Source organism: Lepisma saccharinum, chromosome 8 (genome assembly GCF_977018435.1).
Source record: "Lepisma saccharinum chromosome 8, izLepSacc3.1, whole genome shotgun sequence".
Lineage (NCBI taxonomy): Eukaryota > Metazoa > Arthropoda > Insecta > Zygentoma > Lepismatidae > Lepisma > Lepisma saccharinum.
This window is the reverse complement of record NC_139236.1, coordinates 32,671,395-32,689,387: the sequence shown is the minus strand read 5'-3', so window position 1 is coordinate 32,689,387 and position 17,993 is coordinate 32,671,395. Positions and strand designations below refer to the sequence as shown.

The following is a 17,993-nucleotide window of genomic DNA, read 5'->3' as shown; positions in this document are numbered from 1 at the left end:
ACAGATTACATCTTCATAACATTTACACATGATAAAACAGATTAGAATGTGCAGGATTATTACTTCACCCACAACATTACCACTACTCACATTTTGTGTGTGCATTCTTTGAATCTTCCATTCACCTACACTTGATGTGAAAAAAAAGTATCTCAAATCAGTTGCTCATTTGTCATTTATTTGCCTTGTATGGCATGCAGTAGTATCAGTATAAGTAATGATGAAGCAGAAGATATGCTGCTACCTAATGATTCCCAATCTGATAATGTTATATGGGTATTGTATGCAGAGTTTTACAAAAATATGTTAGTGATGCAACGTGAAGATGTGACTGTAATGGCTGTCGAAATCAAAGTTTGGAAATTAAAAATGGATGAATTCACATTTAATATATTATGAGGTGGGTCCAATATAAAATTTACATGGATTCAACATAATAATGATACTATTTTTTAAAAAAACCTGAATGATTCCTCCCCCCGTCCATCTCCTTAATGTATGTAGCACCTCCCTGATGGCACAGTAGTAATGTCACCTTGTAATCAAGGGGTCCTGGGTTCGATACCTGGAGGAGCCACATAGCGGTTCAGATCCCACTTTAAACTGTAGGTCCAGTCCCAATTAGCCTTACTGTGCATAAAGTGGACTTAAAACGCCAACCCAATCATTCAATCCTTAATGTATGCAGACATGATTGACTTCTTCTACCTTTATATTTTTATATGCATAAAAACAGTAATAAAAATAGTGCAATTGTCAACTGAATTATAACTACACATTCACCTTGGTAGAGTTATCAATGAATTGACACCTACACTGATATAGTTTTATTCACTAATCCAGTTGAGGTACTGATTACTATGTCTGATCCATAATACTTAGGGTTACCAGATCGCTATAAGGAAAATGTAGGACATGCTGTACCAAAATGTAGGACATTAAGTCAACATGTAGGACACAAAACATTCTCAATAAATAATACGTATTTCTATAGAACACGTTAGAAAGTAATTTAAAAATGACACTTTTCAGTTTAAAAAAATGAATTGTTAATGAATTTTTAAATGCAAAATTTCAAAACTTGCAATCATACTAAACAATGCACCTCTTACTACATGATTTAAGTGGTACTTCTCAGAGAAGCCTTTTTTTAAAAAATTCAGGTTTAGTCAAAATATATTTATGTTAGAGTGGGCAGTGAAACTCTCTGAAATTATAGGGACCAGTACCAAACATTTTACAGACTTTATGAACAAAATCATTTCTCTCATGAGTCTGTAGTGCTGATGGTAACAAAAGTACTCTCTCAACATTTGCATTTTGACCTGTAATGGCAAACGAATATTCAGCAATTGCAATAATTTGAAGTGGTTCCAGAGTTTCATCTTGAGTAGTTTTTAGTTCAATTACAAGGTTTCTACCAAAATAACAAATACAGAATTCTTGACTTTTTCTGGACTTTTATTGACCTTTTTTTCGTTTTTCTTAAGACTTATTTAATCGAACCCGACTTAGGTAAAGTTGGATACTTGCAATTAAGAAAATAAATATTTATTTAATGAAAAATCCCTACCAAAGGGCCTGTTAAGATGAAAACTGAAGCTGTATTTATCAAGAGAATTAAACCTGCTTTATCTATTAATGCATCCTGGACTGCATTTGGCAGACTAGCGAGGCTCTGGCGTCTGAATTCACAGCCAGTATAATCTTATGTGGGGCTTTGTGTCGGTTGTGCCTATATGTTTGTGACTGTCCCTTCATCCATCTTATCTTACCACCATCCATCCTCATCTTCATGATTAGTGAAAGGGGCAGAAAAGTGAAGTAAAATAAACTAAATCAACCAAACAGTCATTGTGATAGCAAAAATTCTTGACCACAAGAATAATTTTTTGCCTTTTTATTGACTTCTTGATTTCTTTACTTTTTCTTGACTTCCGTGACTTGCAAGCACCCTGAATAACTTTGTTCTCTATATATCCCTGCTTTACAATCAAAATATTGAAACAGTATAAACAATAAAGCAAAAAATTCCACTGAGGCATTGAACAGTGACATCAGCAGTAAGTGGTCCCAAAACTTTGTTCATTAATTGCTTCCGTTTTCCCATTTTTTTTTCTAGCGGGACAAACATTTATTTTCTTTTTGGGCAATGACTGAATATCTATGTTCTTCTTAAAGGTTTACATAACCACCCTTTGCAGATCCAAAATAATCTAACACAGTTATTTTTAGTGGATTTTATTTTATCTGCGATGTTTCGTCCTGGTTTCCAAGAACTTTTTCAAGCTACACCAAGATATACATACAACTACTGCTGAATGACAATCAAAATAAATTTCACTATTGAGTTTGGAAGCGCAGTAATTGACTTGTAACTTGCATGATTTTTGCCTTGTTACATATTTTCCTAATTAATATTATGTGATGCTCAAAATGTAGGACACTTATGATATTTTTCAAATTCCTCCCGGATGCTGGACATAAGGTTAAAATGTAGAACATGTCCGGGAAAAACCGGACGTCTGGTAACCCTAATAATACTGCTTTTCCAGAGTTCTAAGCACATTTTTAGGGATATTTCACCTTCAAGGAGCACCTCTCAGGAAATTAAAAAAAATTGAATACTATTGTTTTATAAATGCAAGACAAATAAAACATTGTAGGAATATAAAGCGCATGTGGAATAAAACAACTATACACTTCGTGTCCATTGCAATCGGAGTAATATACAATATTTGGAAAATGAAAAGACCATGCAGATCCTTTCATCCCTGACACAAATCACATATATGATAGACACATGCCCCTGTGTACCCTTCACCCAATATACACACTCACTTGCATATTAAACCATGTTAAAAGTTGTATATAAAATAAGAAAATTGGACGGGAAAGTTCTAACTAGGATTTGTAAACAAGAAAGACTGATGAAGGGAGTATGTAGTCTCCCAAAATGCAACCCCAAAGAGTGCTTGAAATTAAGTAGTTTAATAAATATAATTTACGCAACATAAACAATATGTATACACAAGAATTAATAAAGGGGGATAGAATAAAATAACACTACAATTTTCTTAAAAACTTCAATTGTCAGTATAGTAGAAATCAACAAATAACTAACTCAACACTTTATATTTCAGAATTGTAGTTACCTTTATGTGATCTCCCTTTCATGGCTTTACGGGAAGCATGCAAATTAGGAAGTGGATCAGAAAGAATCTGTCGAAGCAATGCACGAACATCACCTATGCACTCGGCCAATCTCACTGACTCAGGAGGAACTTTCTTTGACAAAACTGGAAAATAAAATGCACAAGAGTTAATGCAAGGCATTTTGCAGTCAAATAGACTACGCATATGTTCTAGCAACATCCTTTGCTCACAATGAGTAGTGAACAATCACAAATGCAATTACTTTATGACACTGATCGCAGAGATTGCCACAATTGGAACCTTGATTATACGTTCTTTAGAAGACTGTGATTGACAACTTATAAAGCAGCAAAATGTATAATCTTAGAAAATTTTATGTCAATTTGCATTATGGACCTCGGGAAAATTAAATATATAAACCTGGGAATATAAAAACTTCACAAAAGAAAGAGAGATGGTGGGAGGGAAAGAATGAGGGAAAGAGGGAGGGAGAAAGATTAATTTCTGAAAATAAAACCACATGTTCACTGAAGCAGCGAGTGCTTACTCTGTGCACAGGTTCTAAGTTTTATTTTATTTTATAATAATTGATTCATATGACCCAATTTGTCCTCAAAATTTGAAAAAAATACACTGAATATCGGAATTAGTTTGAATATCAGATTCCAATACTGGCTCCAATATGACATTTTTGGCTGATACTCATATATCCAGAAATTGAACTTCTCAAGGATTAATCCATACCAAATGGTCCAGCACCAAATTTTTATTAGATTCCCCACCAGATATTGGGACCCAATTTTTTTTTGTTTGGGGGGGGGGGGGGGAATGCAAACAAGCATTTTCAAAAAGCTATAACTAAAAGAGAAAACCTTTAACAGATCTCAAATATTTTTTTCCTAAAATTTTTGATGTAAATCATATATGCCTTATGATTTGCTACATAAAGGAGATGTACTGAGATCAAGTTCTGGTCGAGCCTGTATTTATTACTTAAATGTATACATATACATATGTCCTATTTTGTTTTTAAAAAACTTGCCTTCATTTGGATAGATTTCATTGGTGTAGGTCTGTAGTAGCCTTAAACTAGCTCTGCTAATGTATACTAGGCGTTCTAGATCTAGAAGTGCTGCTAAATGCATTGAGGTAGAGCTTCCCAAGTGAGCAATGTCAACCAAACCGGCTTTGAACGTATTCCAGCTCCACTGAAGCAGTGCCAACAGCGACTGGAAGCATTCCTAGAAAAAAACAAAATTTTACAACATTTTCCTAGGCAAAACAGATCAAAGGCATAAGGGAAGGCACAGAGATGGATGTATCGTTCATGCTCTGATCAGTATATTATTGGTTGTCAGTTAACTTCATACTGACAATTTATTGAGGTCTATAAAATTTCATAGTCCTGCACAGTGACCATGCAGGCTTGGGTTCAGGCTACGGAATGCAAGCTGTTTCGAGTCTCCTGGGGTGAAGTCCTGATGTTTTGGCCTGTGTGTGGGACCGGTGGTTACCCACCATCGTGAGGAAATTGGGGAGCTACGATGAATAGTGTAACCTGGTCATGGAGACCTACACAAACAATGGGGGTTTGTCGTGCTGACCACATATCACCCCGTAACTAGTTGGATATCTCCCTCCCACATGTGGGAGTGAGGCCGGCAGTCAGTAGGTACCCCTTGGCTCTCACGGGCTGTTGTGCCACAGGTTATTTTAGTATTATTTTTATCAACATGATCATCTTCAAAATTTCATATTAAAATTATAAAATTCAATTTCTCCTGAATGTCAGGCACATTTGGGGCACCGAGAGTTCTCTGTAGATCTTATCAGAAGTGACCAAGCCTACCAAGGTGTTACAGGATAGTACTGCACAGTTCTTGGGACACTAACAACGTTCATATTTCTATCTTATTGCCAACAGTGTCGGTATATTTTTTTATGTATTTAATATCATGTTGTTTCAATATTTTTTGTTATTTTTTGCCACTTTTGACATAATAAGGACGAGTGATGATTGGATGAAATTGATGAAGGGTCTCCTAAGCAAGGCCCAGGTCAGGAATTGAAACCAGGAACTTTGGTGGCAAGATCGAAATTGACCACTTAATATATTCAACCACCGAGCTGGCATTATAATCATGTTATAAAGCTACAAGTTCGTACATTAATTTACCACAATTTTTGTGTTTTTCTTCTATTTTGAATTTTACAAAATTTTGTAATTTGAGAATATTTCAACAACACTGGAAATAATTCTTCAATTCAAGGGCAGAAGGTCAGAACATTTTGTAGGCTACGGAAGGCCCTGAAGTATTCAGCAAATCCACTGCAGCAAAATGGTTCTGGTTATTCAGGAACTGCAACTCCAGCCTGGATAAAAAAACAAAAAAACACGTTCTGGAAGGCCTTTGGGCCTTTGATAATTAATTGACAACCAAGCACTACTACAAGTTGTTTCTCAGTTTAACAGAAGCTGCTCACAAGCACTCACAGAGTTTGTCCACTTAGCTTGGGACAGCCAACCATTGTTTGCTACTCACACTGACTTGACTTATGGAGCAAACAACCTCCAGAAGAGCACGGTTGGATCAAATACAAGATCCAGCTATGCATCTGATCAAATGTTGAGAGTGCAGTGGACTGTGTGCTGGTTACAGACAGCTGGGATTTGGATAAAACCTCTACATTCAACAATGGAATTGGATGTTTGAAGGTCTGTACACTTGTTATCTAGCACTGATCAATTGAAAGCAGGTACTGCGACACCATGACAATGCTACGGTGCACACTTTCAAGGTGGTCTTGGCTAAGTTAGCAGAGAAGTGGAGAATCCAAGTCTACAGCCTTACAGCCTACAGCACAATCCGATTTTCACCTTTTCTGGTCACTGACCCACTTTCTACGAAGATGGTGTTTCAATTCAGGGCATGTGAGTTTTTGGCAACCGAACTGGCAGAGAGCTGTTGTTGCGGAAATTGGCAGAAAGATGGGTTAAAGACCACAGTTAAAAATGGTCTTTATTTCCAAGAGTGAATATTTGTTTGCATATTTTCCTTTAATAAAGGGTTAATTTATAAAAGTTCAAGAACTTTGGAATCACCATAATATTTAGTATTAAATTCAGAGAAATCAATCAAAAATTGTTCCTGCCTTATAAATTCAAGTCTTTTGCAATTGAAAAAGAATAACAAATGCTAATTAGAAACAATAACAAACTTCACTGGTTAAGGGCTGCTGTAAATTATTATGCCCAGGGTCCAGCAACATATATCTACCATTTAAATATATTTCCTATACAGAATACAGCTAATGTAAAGCAAGATAGTGGTAATTGATAGATAACATAATGCCGTTTGTAAAACAAACCACAGCACTGTTCACTTAGTCTTAATTTTTGAGAATCACATCAGATATATAGCCCCTATTCCGTGTTGTACACTCACAGAGTCGACGAACAAAATTATCTATTACAGACACCAGCATAGAAGGTGCAATTTGCTGGACTTCTTCACTAATTCTTCTCTTCAGGATACATGTTCAAAAACTCTGCTCTTGAGGTACCCCCAGAGAAAGAAATTGCAGGCAGTCAGTGTGTGCTGTGCAGCTACCATACAATACACCATACATTACTTTTAAAATACGCCTCCCTCTACCACAAAAGCAGGTGATCAGGATCCAATGCTCCATTGCTACAGAAATGGCATCCTCGTGCTCTTACCTAGCATGCTGTATTTCATCCCTACTGCAGGGCCATAGGGAATACCATCCTCTGAAAATAGTAGATATATATTGCCAGACCTTGTATATGCTACTAATACAAAATTTGTACCATGGAAATCTCTGGAACTAAAGGAGGTAAAACAATCACATTGAATAGCTGAAACTTTATGAGAGTGAAGTTTAAAAAATAACTTACCGGAGTAACTGTTCTTGAGAAATCTCTTGATAAGATGTATACAGGCTCTGACTGATCTGTTTGCCTACTGGGAGCCTGACTTTCTGGTGTGATAACACGGTACAAAATCTGAGGTATCTGGCCTGCATTAACATCTGTTCCATTGTTTGATTTTTTGGATGATTTGAAATAAAATACAACTCTGAAAATGGAAAAAAATTCAAACATTAGTGTTACCTGAATACTGAACTAACCAAACTCAATGGTTAACCCTTAAGTACTATGGACACTGATAATCACACAATTACTATGGAGTGGTCTGTCAGACTGCTGTTTTGATTTTGAACTGTGTACTATAGCCTGACAAGTTAAGTCCCGATATGCGCAGATCGCTGCGGAGCACTTCGTATTACATCATCCTCCCCACCACTCTTCTACTCACTGGTCTGGCGTTGAGAGTACCAGTGGTGCCAACTCAGCAAAATTAAGCTAAAACAAATATGACAAACAATTTTCACTGTTTAGCGTGACGGTGCATGCAGGCTCCTATTATATCAGTGGTTCATTTTTTTTAATCCGGCCTTTGCAAATGCGTGCGCTGCGCCGATCGTAAACTATAGTATTACGCATGTGCGTTAAGGTTTATAGCGAAGAGAAACTACAGGGCGAATGACTTCATTTTCTGAATGCGACATCGAGCAGTGTCCAGTTTTTTTTTTGTTGTTATATATTTTTTTTAAAACCGAGTGGGGTGGTGGTTCGTTTGTTTATCGTACAACAATTACCACGAGAAGGCAATCTGATAACACGCTTGCGTGTGTTCTTTTCTAAAGCATTGAAATGTTCATGCTCTTTACTCTTGGCTGCAAGATTCTTACTTTGAAAGAGATGGACTTAAGGACGAGCCTGTAGATGAACTGATAATTAGACTTGGTGAATCCGATTCAGACACGGACACAGATTCATCGGTAGACACAGACTCGGATGAGTGAGAGAGTGAAACTGATGAAGGAGAACTGGAAAACATTTAGAAGGTGAGCTCAGTTCTATCGTTTATATATTTTTCATTTATCTATCGTTTTATTTCATACATTTCTTATGCTGGTAAGAAATATCCCTAATATAACTTAATTCATTTAAGGTTTAAAGGGAAAACATCAAAATGTATTTAGAATTTAGAACAATCAATAGGTAGTGTAGGTGACGGGATACTAATTCATGCCTTTCACATTCAAATTTCGTTGAAAATTCTCAGAGCATTCAGCTCCCTCCAGTTTGCAACACTGCGAATGAACGTCGCCGCAAACAATGGAGTGGGGAAATGTGATGTGAGGTGCGCAAACAATGGATTGCAGTGTCTTGTTTTTAAACTTGTCAAGTTATAGCTGTTTAGCTATTTTCAATCTCTGACACGTTTCACGTGACTTGACATGGTTATAGAAGAATATTTTAAAGCAGTTTTCAATTATTATTGTTTTGTTACAGAAATGTAACGCAATTTATGCAAGGTGGAAGAAAATAAGTCAAAAATTGCAATGGCCCCTTTTTATTTTTGAAATTTCAAATTCTTAAAATGTCTACATTTTTATGTTGTCAGAAGAGAGGTAATTCAAAGTAATATATAATATTTTGAAGAAATAAGTAAGTATATCTTTGTTTCTTAATGACCCATATATCATTGTTAATGAAACAAAGATATACTTACACCTATGTTAAAAATCAGGACAGATAAAAATACATGAACCCACAAAGTATGAAAATGAAAAATACAGGAAGGAGAGAAGTATAACACAAGCATATTACCTCTCCTTCCATACATTCTTTATCCTGTTGACAGGGATGCAACATGTGAATAACCCTCTTATTTGGCTTGTAGAGGTTTTATCCTGATTTTAATACATGAAAGAATATGTATTTTTCTGTGTGTGGTCTTCTCACATTTCATGCAAAACAAAGTGTGGGATATTCAATTGTTTTACAAAAAAATTTTCATTCTAAAACAAAAAAAAAAACTTACTGATCCTCTGTTGTTACCATCCCTTGGCCACTGGAACCACAGTCACTGGAAGGTCCACTAACTCGAGCCCAGGCTACATACCATCTGTTTGCCTGCAAAGAAAGCACAATGCAATTCTTAAGGTGCAGGCATTTGAATGCAAACCATCTCTTATACCTTAATGCAAACTGAAGAAGAACTGGCTCACATATTATTACTCTAATTGTGCACTTAGGACTTAGAACACCATACATAAAACAAATGCAAGAATTCACCTTTTAAGAGATTTTTGTCTTGCGTCTGCACATTTCACTCACGTCAGGCCTCCATTGACCTACTTACAACCACTCTCGTTCAATTGTTTTTCTCTTCCCAGCTGGCACTCTCGTCAGCCATCTATCAGTGTTATGTGAATCTTTCAGTCCTTACAGGTTGCAGTCTATATGCTCAAGACATCTACCTGCGATCACGCAAACTGCTTGGACATAAAAGCTCGTCAAAGTCTGTACAATGGGATAAATATAACACATACAATTTACGTGAACATCGTTATATGATTTCACAAAGACATAATGACGAACTCTCGTCATAGTACTGACCAATGTCAGTAGTATTGTACATGAAAATATCAATTCAAATTAATCACAGACAGCAGTCAATATTTTTCTAGAGTTCAGGTATCATGTAGGGTACACAACACTTTAGCAAAGTTCAAATATCTGGTAACTGTACAAAATTTCCATTAATTCCATGTCAATATTGTGTTTTCATGATTAAATTTAAGCAAAACTTTTTTTGAGTTATAGCTACAGTGGAGTATTTATATTTGAAGTTACAACCATTCTATCATATTTAAATTGTTCCACATTCAAATATCGATATTGGAATTGGTGATGGTATCAGCATTGCTTCAACATGGTATTGTAGGGTTCCCATTCATTTTGGCAAAACTAATGTCCACATTTTCTAGGCAATTTTGAAATAAATTTCTAGATAATGCTGTGGTGCTTTGGCATGCTAATAAATAAGTTTTGAGTGATAAATTAAAACTTAATATTCAAGAGAATAAAGTTTAATCAACATTGTTCAAACCAAGTGATCTAAAATACACTATCAAATCCATCTTTCTATGCAGAATATCTCCCATTAAAAACATGGTTCAAAAAATATGGCATTATTTTCATTTCTAATTCCTAGCAAGTATAAAAAGAATGCTCGATTGTCCCAGACTTTTCCAGGTTTTGGAATGTATTTTACGAATTCACTGAATTTTTCACTCATATGTTAATTTATCTAACTTTTCCAGGTGTTCCACATCAGTGGGGATCCTATATTGGCTTAGCTGAAGGGAAAAACAGAAAAAATATATACAACTCAGATTTGCCTATATCAAAAATGATTTCTGATCTATCTCTGACTACTGAAATTAACCAAGTTGTTTTTTTTTGTTTTTTTTTTTGTCGTCGTCTTCCAACATTTCGTGAACAAGAAGAAAACTGTCAGTTTACCTGCAGAGGTAATGGTTCATCAAACAATACTGGATACTTCTGCCTTGGACCACAGTCATATGGAATTTCATCTGTTTCAGCCAGAAGCTCTCCGTCAGTTTCTTGTTCTCCTCCTTCTGTGCTGATATCAAACACCTTAGAGAAAAAAAGATACATTAGAATTTGGAAATATGGTAAGACATATGATGCAAAGAAATACCAACAGACTTATATCTACACTATACACCCTATTTGTAAACTATGTACAAAGAATTTTGTCAGATTGGTTCAAGTTTTGCTGATAAGCTTATTGATCCAATAGTTATAATATATATGAAGAGACTTACGAAATTCTCCTTGAAAATATACAATAAAAATTTTCACTCATTTTTTAAAAACATGCACAGATCTGAATACGAGTATGTAGAGGAATGGAACAGATTAAAACACTTTATCAGTGTAAACCTGTAAAGGCAACTTCGTACATCAGTTTATTTATAAAATTTATATAATTTAAATTTCTGATCAAATATTATCAGACACTTTCAAGACAGAAAACGTGATGACAATGAAAGAGCACTACGATAGTAACAGCCAATTACAGTTTCACCCTCTGGAACAAATGTGTGATGAATAATGCCTTTGGTGTCATAAAAAACACAACACTGTCTTCACCTTTGATTCTTGGAGCTGCATGTTCTTTCCTTTTGGAAAATTTAGTTACTTTCATTCTGCGATTTGTCGTTTCGTAGGAAGACCGTAGCAAAAATGCTGTTTCATCCTCCATAACAACTAAATTCAAAAAATGTTTATTCCTGCAAGCAGTTTTCAGAATGTCTTTCACAAAATTTCATGTTCACTTCCTGCTCCATTGTGATTACGTGATGCTACCCAGGGGTGCCCACAGAGGGGAATTTTTTGGGGGGGACAAGATTTTATACCAATTATATATATCTTTATATATTTTTTTCTACCTACCTGTGGGTGATCGTGGAGATGGGGCTGAAATGAAACACCACATCTTATGCCTTTAGAATCGGTTTGGAAGGGGACATGCTGTTCGCATTAATACAAGGTTAGTCAAGCAGAAAAACTGTTAAGAATAAGGTTCAGTACACTAACAATGGCAGTGTCCTGAGCAGTTTTGTATGTTTTATGTTATCAAACATGAAAGTCTAAAGTACGTAAAGTAAACATATATTGCTTAAATATGTCTGTATTATATTGTTCTGCAAATTTTGTGACCAAAATAATTTGAGTAAATAATTCTGCATAAAGGGGGGGGCAAGGGGAATGTTCTACTTTTTGGGGGGGGAGTGAATCATAGGCCTTGGGGGGGATGGGCACCCCTGATGCTACCTTACACCTCCCTCACGGCATGGGGGCAGAATTCCCAGCATGCACATCACAAGTTCATGAGGTGTTGCCAGGTTGTAGATTATGGACCACACTACACCATGAGCATCTTACTTCACAAATAGAATGCGTACGTGGGACAACATAAAATCAGTCTCATTACTTAATTGTTGGAATGTGTATTAAGTAAAAAAGTAAAGTGCTCCTCTGTGCATTGCACCATGCCATGAAGGCATATAGGGGATGTGAAGTTAGGGCCCCACACTTTCTTGATCACAGCTGAAGGTGGGGGTGATGTGATCAGCAACATGGCCTTGGTTGCCTGTATCCCCAGTTTCCTCCAGGTACCCACTTTATTCAACGCTGGGTGGGTGCTAGAGCTGCTTGAACATGTGGAAAAAAATCCCGGTTCTCCCCCACCAGCAATCAAACCCAGGTCTCTTGCATGATAGTCAGATGCCATAATGACTGAGCTACCGCACATTATCTGGAGGGTGAGCATTGAACTCTTACTACATTTCCTCATTAATTTACCATATTTATTACCATTTTCCGTATTAGAATTTAACAATAAAACAATCTTGATTGGGTGAAATACAATGTGTACAAAAAATATACAAAATAATGTTATTGAAATAACAATGGCACTAAATCTCTCAATAGTTTAGACTAAAATTAAATTTTGCAGTAAGGGGGAGGAAATTATTTGCACCCATAAAATAATGAAAAAAATACCCTGAAAATCCTGCAATTATACTTGAATCTTGAAACAAATATCGCAGCGGATGCAAAATTGGCACTTGATGAATTTCCTTTGATCTTTGGCATTCCCATTCTTCTCTGAATGTGAATAAGTAGTTACATGGGAAAAGGTACAGGATATGCAGTGTTAGGTATACAATCACTCTGTCGTGAAATATTGACGGCGAAAATTCAATTTGCCTGACGAGTGCCAGATGTTTCATACTGATACTAAAGCTTAAAGATTTTGTGCTATAATCTAAGTTGTTTTACAAAAGGAAGGAACACATTTTCTTACCTTTATTTTCCCAGTATATTCACCACGGCCTCCAAAAATACCAAATCCACCTAACAAAATATCAGTATCTGCCATAAAACGAATTGCCTCAATGGAGTGTCCTGAATAACCCCAACCACCTCCATGACCTGAAAAAAATAATAATAAAGTAAAGTGTTCCCCTGTGCATAGCACCGCGCCATGAAGGCGTATAGGGGGTGTGGGGGTAACGCCCCACACTTTCTTGATCCGGTCGTGAGTGGGGGTGATGTGATCAGCATCACGCCCCTGACCGCCTTTACCCCCCAGGGTTTCCCCCAGGTACCCATGTTATTCGACGCTGGGTGGGCGCCGGGGACGCTTCCCCCGTTAGAAAAGTTCCCGGATTTGAACCGGCCGGGGATCGAACCCGGGACCTTTAGCATGGTAGTCAGACGCGTTACCGACTGAGCCACATTACTTCTTGTGTGAACATCATCATCATTTATCATTACTGCAGGTAGTGACAAAACTTTTTATAAATACAAGAATACTACCAAAAGTTCTCTTTGTCCTGTAAAACTTTTAACTGACCTTTCAACAGATTCAATTTAGATTACACACCAACGGGTTCAGGGTGTCAGATCTGGTAGACGTACATTTCACAGTGGTCTGGATCCCATTTTAAACTACAGGTCCAGTTTTGATTAGCCTATTTGTGCATAAAGTGAACTTGCACATTCTTCAGAAGAACTAAGGTTAAAGAACTTGAAATACAAGAAAATGTAAAATCCGAGAAATAATTTGAATATTTTAGCATATTAGGTCCAGTAAAATTTACTTTATGTCACAGGAAAATGTAAAATCAGAAACACTGCATTTTCTAATACAGAAATCTACATTACTTATTCTTACATGCAGCTATATTACTCACTTTCAAACCTATTCACAACCGAAAAATCCTCCCGGCTGTAAACTTTATTGTAACTCTGTCTGTCTTCTTCATCTTCTTTGACTGTAAGGCACTGTTCCTGCGCTTGCGTTAAGGTATCCAAGCAACTTAACAAGTGAAGAGCTGCCTGTGAACGTGTCACAAAGCATGATGAGGTGACTGGAAGAGCCAACTCTGGGCTCAAGATGTTTGGCAAAGATGAGAGAGATCTTGCTTCAGTGGCTATTCCATTGTAGCACACTATTTCATGGTTTCCTGGATGGTAGCTGTAAAAAATACAGCAAACATGTGTCAATATTTCTCCATATTAATCACAAAACACGACTAAACATTATCATTGCTTAGGCTCTTCTGACAGGAGTACCTTGCATAAAAAAACTATATTTGAGTATCTGAATGAGAGTGTACATCGGTCCTTGCACTCCTTCTTAATCGTGCACATTCTTTGTTTTAATGGTATTCTTGTCAACATAAATTCAAGAAATATATGCTTGTTTACATAAATTATACTGTACACTAGGGACAGATGAGATGGTTTGGAGACATGAGGAGGATGGATGCGGAAAGACTACCGGCAAGAGCTTACAATGCACAAGGAGTGGGAATAAGGCCAGGGGGAGATCAAGATGTCGGTGGAAAGAGCAGATAGTGGAGAGTGTTAGGAGAACAGGAGAAGAATGGAACACTGTGGAAAGAGAGGAGTGGTGGAAGACCAGGTAAAAATGGAGAGGCTTAACTTCTATGCTGACCCAGCCAGAAGCAAGAAATGGTGAAGGATGACGACGACCTGGGACGGGACAGATTAATCAGTATTCTATCGGTATCAGCCGATATAGGTACATCAGTTTATCAGTAAAATTACCGATTATTTTAGATCCAATATATATATATATATATATATATATATATATATATATATATATATATATATATATATATATATAATTTAGTGTAAAATTCTGCAATTTTATTATAATTTGTATGGATAATCTCCATGCCCTACTTTTTAAAAAAGGAAATGTCTAAATATGCAACTTCTTTTGCAATGCAGTCACCTGGGAACAAACATTTATCAAGGAGGTCAATGAACTCTTCAGGTTCTTCAAGGACTATTTGGAATTTTATATCGGATCGGTAAAATATGGTTATCAATATCAGTAAATTTTATATCGGTATTTTATCACTATCGGCCAAAATTTCATATCAGTCCTTTCCTACTGTCCACTATTATTGTTTTCAAGTATACATTTTATAAATTTTACTTTCCCAATTGATGTAGTATTTCTTTTTTTTTTGGTCATGTTGTCTTGATAAATTCCTAACATAATTAGAATTTTACACAAACAGCAAAGTGAATTTAAAAGAGTTGGGACAGGACAGATTAATCAGTAGTTTATCAGTTTTGGCCTATATAGCCCTATTTGTGCCATGATAAATTGCTTATAATTTTAAAAGCCCATATTTCTATGAAAATCACGTACTTTAGTGTAAAATTCTGCCACCTCTGGTGAAAAATAAATGCAAATGTTGAATTCTGCATAATTTTCAGGATAGTTAGACTTTACTAAAGTGTCATGTGACACTCTTGTGGACCCTGCAAGATAACAGACTTTGAAATAGTATCAGCCAGTGTTGGTAAATAAATTCCAGATTATACTTTCCAATACTGAATTAATTTGATATTGGCCGATACCAATACATCTGTAAATTGCAGTTTCTTTTCCTAAGCCAAATCCCCTGTACTTATGCATTCATAGGGTAAAGGAATCATTCAGGTATTCATTGAATGGTCCCATTTAATATCTGATTGATAGAATACCATTACAGTATTCATATCAATATATGAGGGTTAGTCAAAAAAGAGTAAGAATGATTTTTTTATATATCACACAGTGAACATGCAGCGGTGAAACAAATATCTACGAGAAGAACGTGTCTCGTGTAATCGGCAGATAAAATTGCAAGCGCATATGTGCATGCATCTGGCAACACTGCGCAAACAAAACATGAATGATCAGAAGTCGCATATGGAAAATGGAGTCTGTTTGTGAGGAGCATAACGCGTCTTTGAAATTTTGTATCCGTCTGTAGAAATTTGCCATGGAAGAATACAAAATGTTGCAGCAGGCATACGGCGAAGATATCCTTCCACAATCAACTGCATTTCAGTGGTTCAAACAGTTTAAGGAGGGCCGTGTTTCGACCACAAAGGATGGTGATTCGGGCACTCCGGCCACTGCAGTGAACGAAATTATGGTTAACACAGCTGTCGTCAATGTTTGGGTAGATCGCCAAATAACAATAGATGAACTAGCAGACGTGTTACACATTGCCCATTGGTAGTGCGTTCACCATTCTGCATGATCGCTTGCACATGAGACGCGTATGTGCAAGATGGGTGCCGAGATTGCTAACGCCTGAACAGAAGCAGGTGAGAGTGGAGGTGTGTCGGGAGCTTCAGTGTCTGGTAGCGGAGCATGGCGAGGCCTACCTGAATTCCATCATAACTGGTGACGAGAGTTGGCTTCACCACTATGATCCCGAAAGCAAACAGGCGAGCACAGTCTGGAAATCACCCAGTTCTCCGATGAAAAAGAAAGCCAAAGTTGTTTCATCGGAAAATAAGGTAATGGTGATTTCCTTCTTCGACTACCGTGGAATGGTCTACCAACATGAAGTGTCCCCATATCACGATTACTGGGCAGTATTACGTGACAGATTTTGAAGACCCTGGCTGAACACATCCGTCGAAAATACCCTGAGCTGCAACCATCTGGTTTGGCGCCTACACCAGGATAATGCACGCACTCATGTTTCCAACATTGTTGCCCAATATTTGGCTCGACAAAACATTGAATGTGTCCTGCACCCTCCATACAGCCCAGATCTTGCTGTGTGACTTTCTTTTGTTTCCTCGTCTGAAATTGGAGCTGCAGGGCAAGTGTTTCGACTCATCAAAGGCCGTTCTGAAGAAGGCAGAGGCAGTTCTGAAGACGATGCAAAAGATGGGTTCCAGCACGTCTTCCAGGACTGACGGACACGTTGGGCCAAGTGTATACAGCTCGATGGGGACTACTTCGAAAAATACCGTATCAACCTGGACCCTGCCTAATGTATTTCCTAAGTAAAAAATTCATTCTCATTCTTTTTTTGACTAGCCCTCGTATTTTCAATACATCCTCCTCTGTGGCCATGCAGTCTACGGCATTGTGCATTGGGCTCCCAACTGCAGGATGGCATGGATTCAAGTCTGCCTGGGTTCAGTCTCTGGGTTGTCGGCTTGTGTATAGGACAGAGGTAACCCACTATCGTGAGGAAATTGGGGAGCTACAAGTGAGTAGCATAACGCGGTCTCGGAAATCTCCTACAATGGCTGAGGATTTGACATGCTGACCCAACGTCACCCCATTACTGGTTGAAGATCTCCACACCTCGAGGTAGGATTGTGGGAGGGAGACTGGCAGTCGGGAGATAAGCCAAGGTCCTTCGAGGGCTGTTGAGCCATGGGTTATTATTATTATTATATTGTCAATAGAGTATTGGTTAAGATTTCATATCAGTCCACTCTTAATGTTAATAAAGGCTAAACTTAAACTAAAACTCATGTTACAACATCACTTTAAAGAGTGACAAGCAGCTTTTCCTTGGGTGATGCATAGTTAGGGCATCAGATCCCATAACTGCTGCTTTTTGGTTCCTAGATTGAAATCCACATCATCCTTTTTGAGTAAGTCCCCCCATTATCATCATAATGCTATGTCAACACTAACATTTTGGAGCAACCACCAGGTATCAAACCCAGGACTCTTCAGAACAAGTTAACAGCTTTCTCTGGCATCCAAAGTTTTATGCTGAGCAAGATCAAGCTACTCTTCACCATCTTTAGCGTCCCCTCAGGTCAGTGTTAACAGTGTCATTCCATCTTCATCTTGGATGTCCTGCAGGTCTTCTACCATTAGTAGAGGCATGCAAATTTCGTTTTTGACGAAAACACGAAATATGAAATAACATGCTGTAATGTTCATTTTTCATGTTTCTGAAAGGTGTGAGGGGCATTTTTCTACCCAGTTTTGTCACGAAATAATGCGAAATGAACTGCAAAATGCGAAATATACTCTTAAACACGAAATTTACCGTTTATATACCGACGC

The 17,993-nt window shown here is 37.2% G+C and overlaps 1 protein-coding gene across 1 annotated transcript in view; it reads right to left on the bottom strand.

The window, feature by feature from the left end:
- hiw (MYC binding protein highwire) overlaps positions 1-17,993 on the bottom strand; it is a 529,247-nt gene that overhangs the window by 416,367 nt on the left and 94,887 nt on the right. The window contains exons 20-26 of the mRNA XM_083126444.1: positions 13,825-14,108; positions 12,933-13,060; positions 10,559-10,693; positions 9,072-9,163; positions 7,076-7,256; positions 4,199-4,397; positions 3,156-3,299 (exon numbers count right to left, since the gene is read on the bottom strand). Coding sequence (XP_082982570.1) covers positions 3,156-3,299; positions 4,199-4,397; positions 7,076-7,256; positions 9,072-9,163; positions 10,559-10,693; positions 12,933-13,060; positions 13,825-14,108 — 1,163 coding nt within the window. The remainder of the gene's footprint in view (positions 1-3,155; positions 3,300-4,198; positions 4,398-7,075; positions 7,257-9,071; positions 9,164-10,558; positions 10,694-12,932; positions 13,061-13,824; positions 14,109-17,993) is intronic.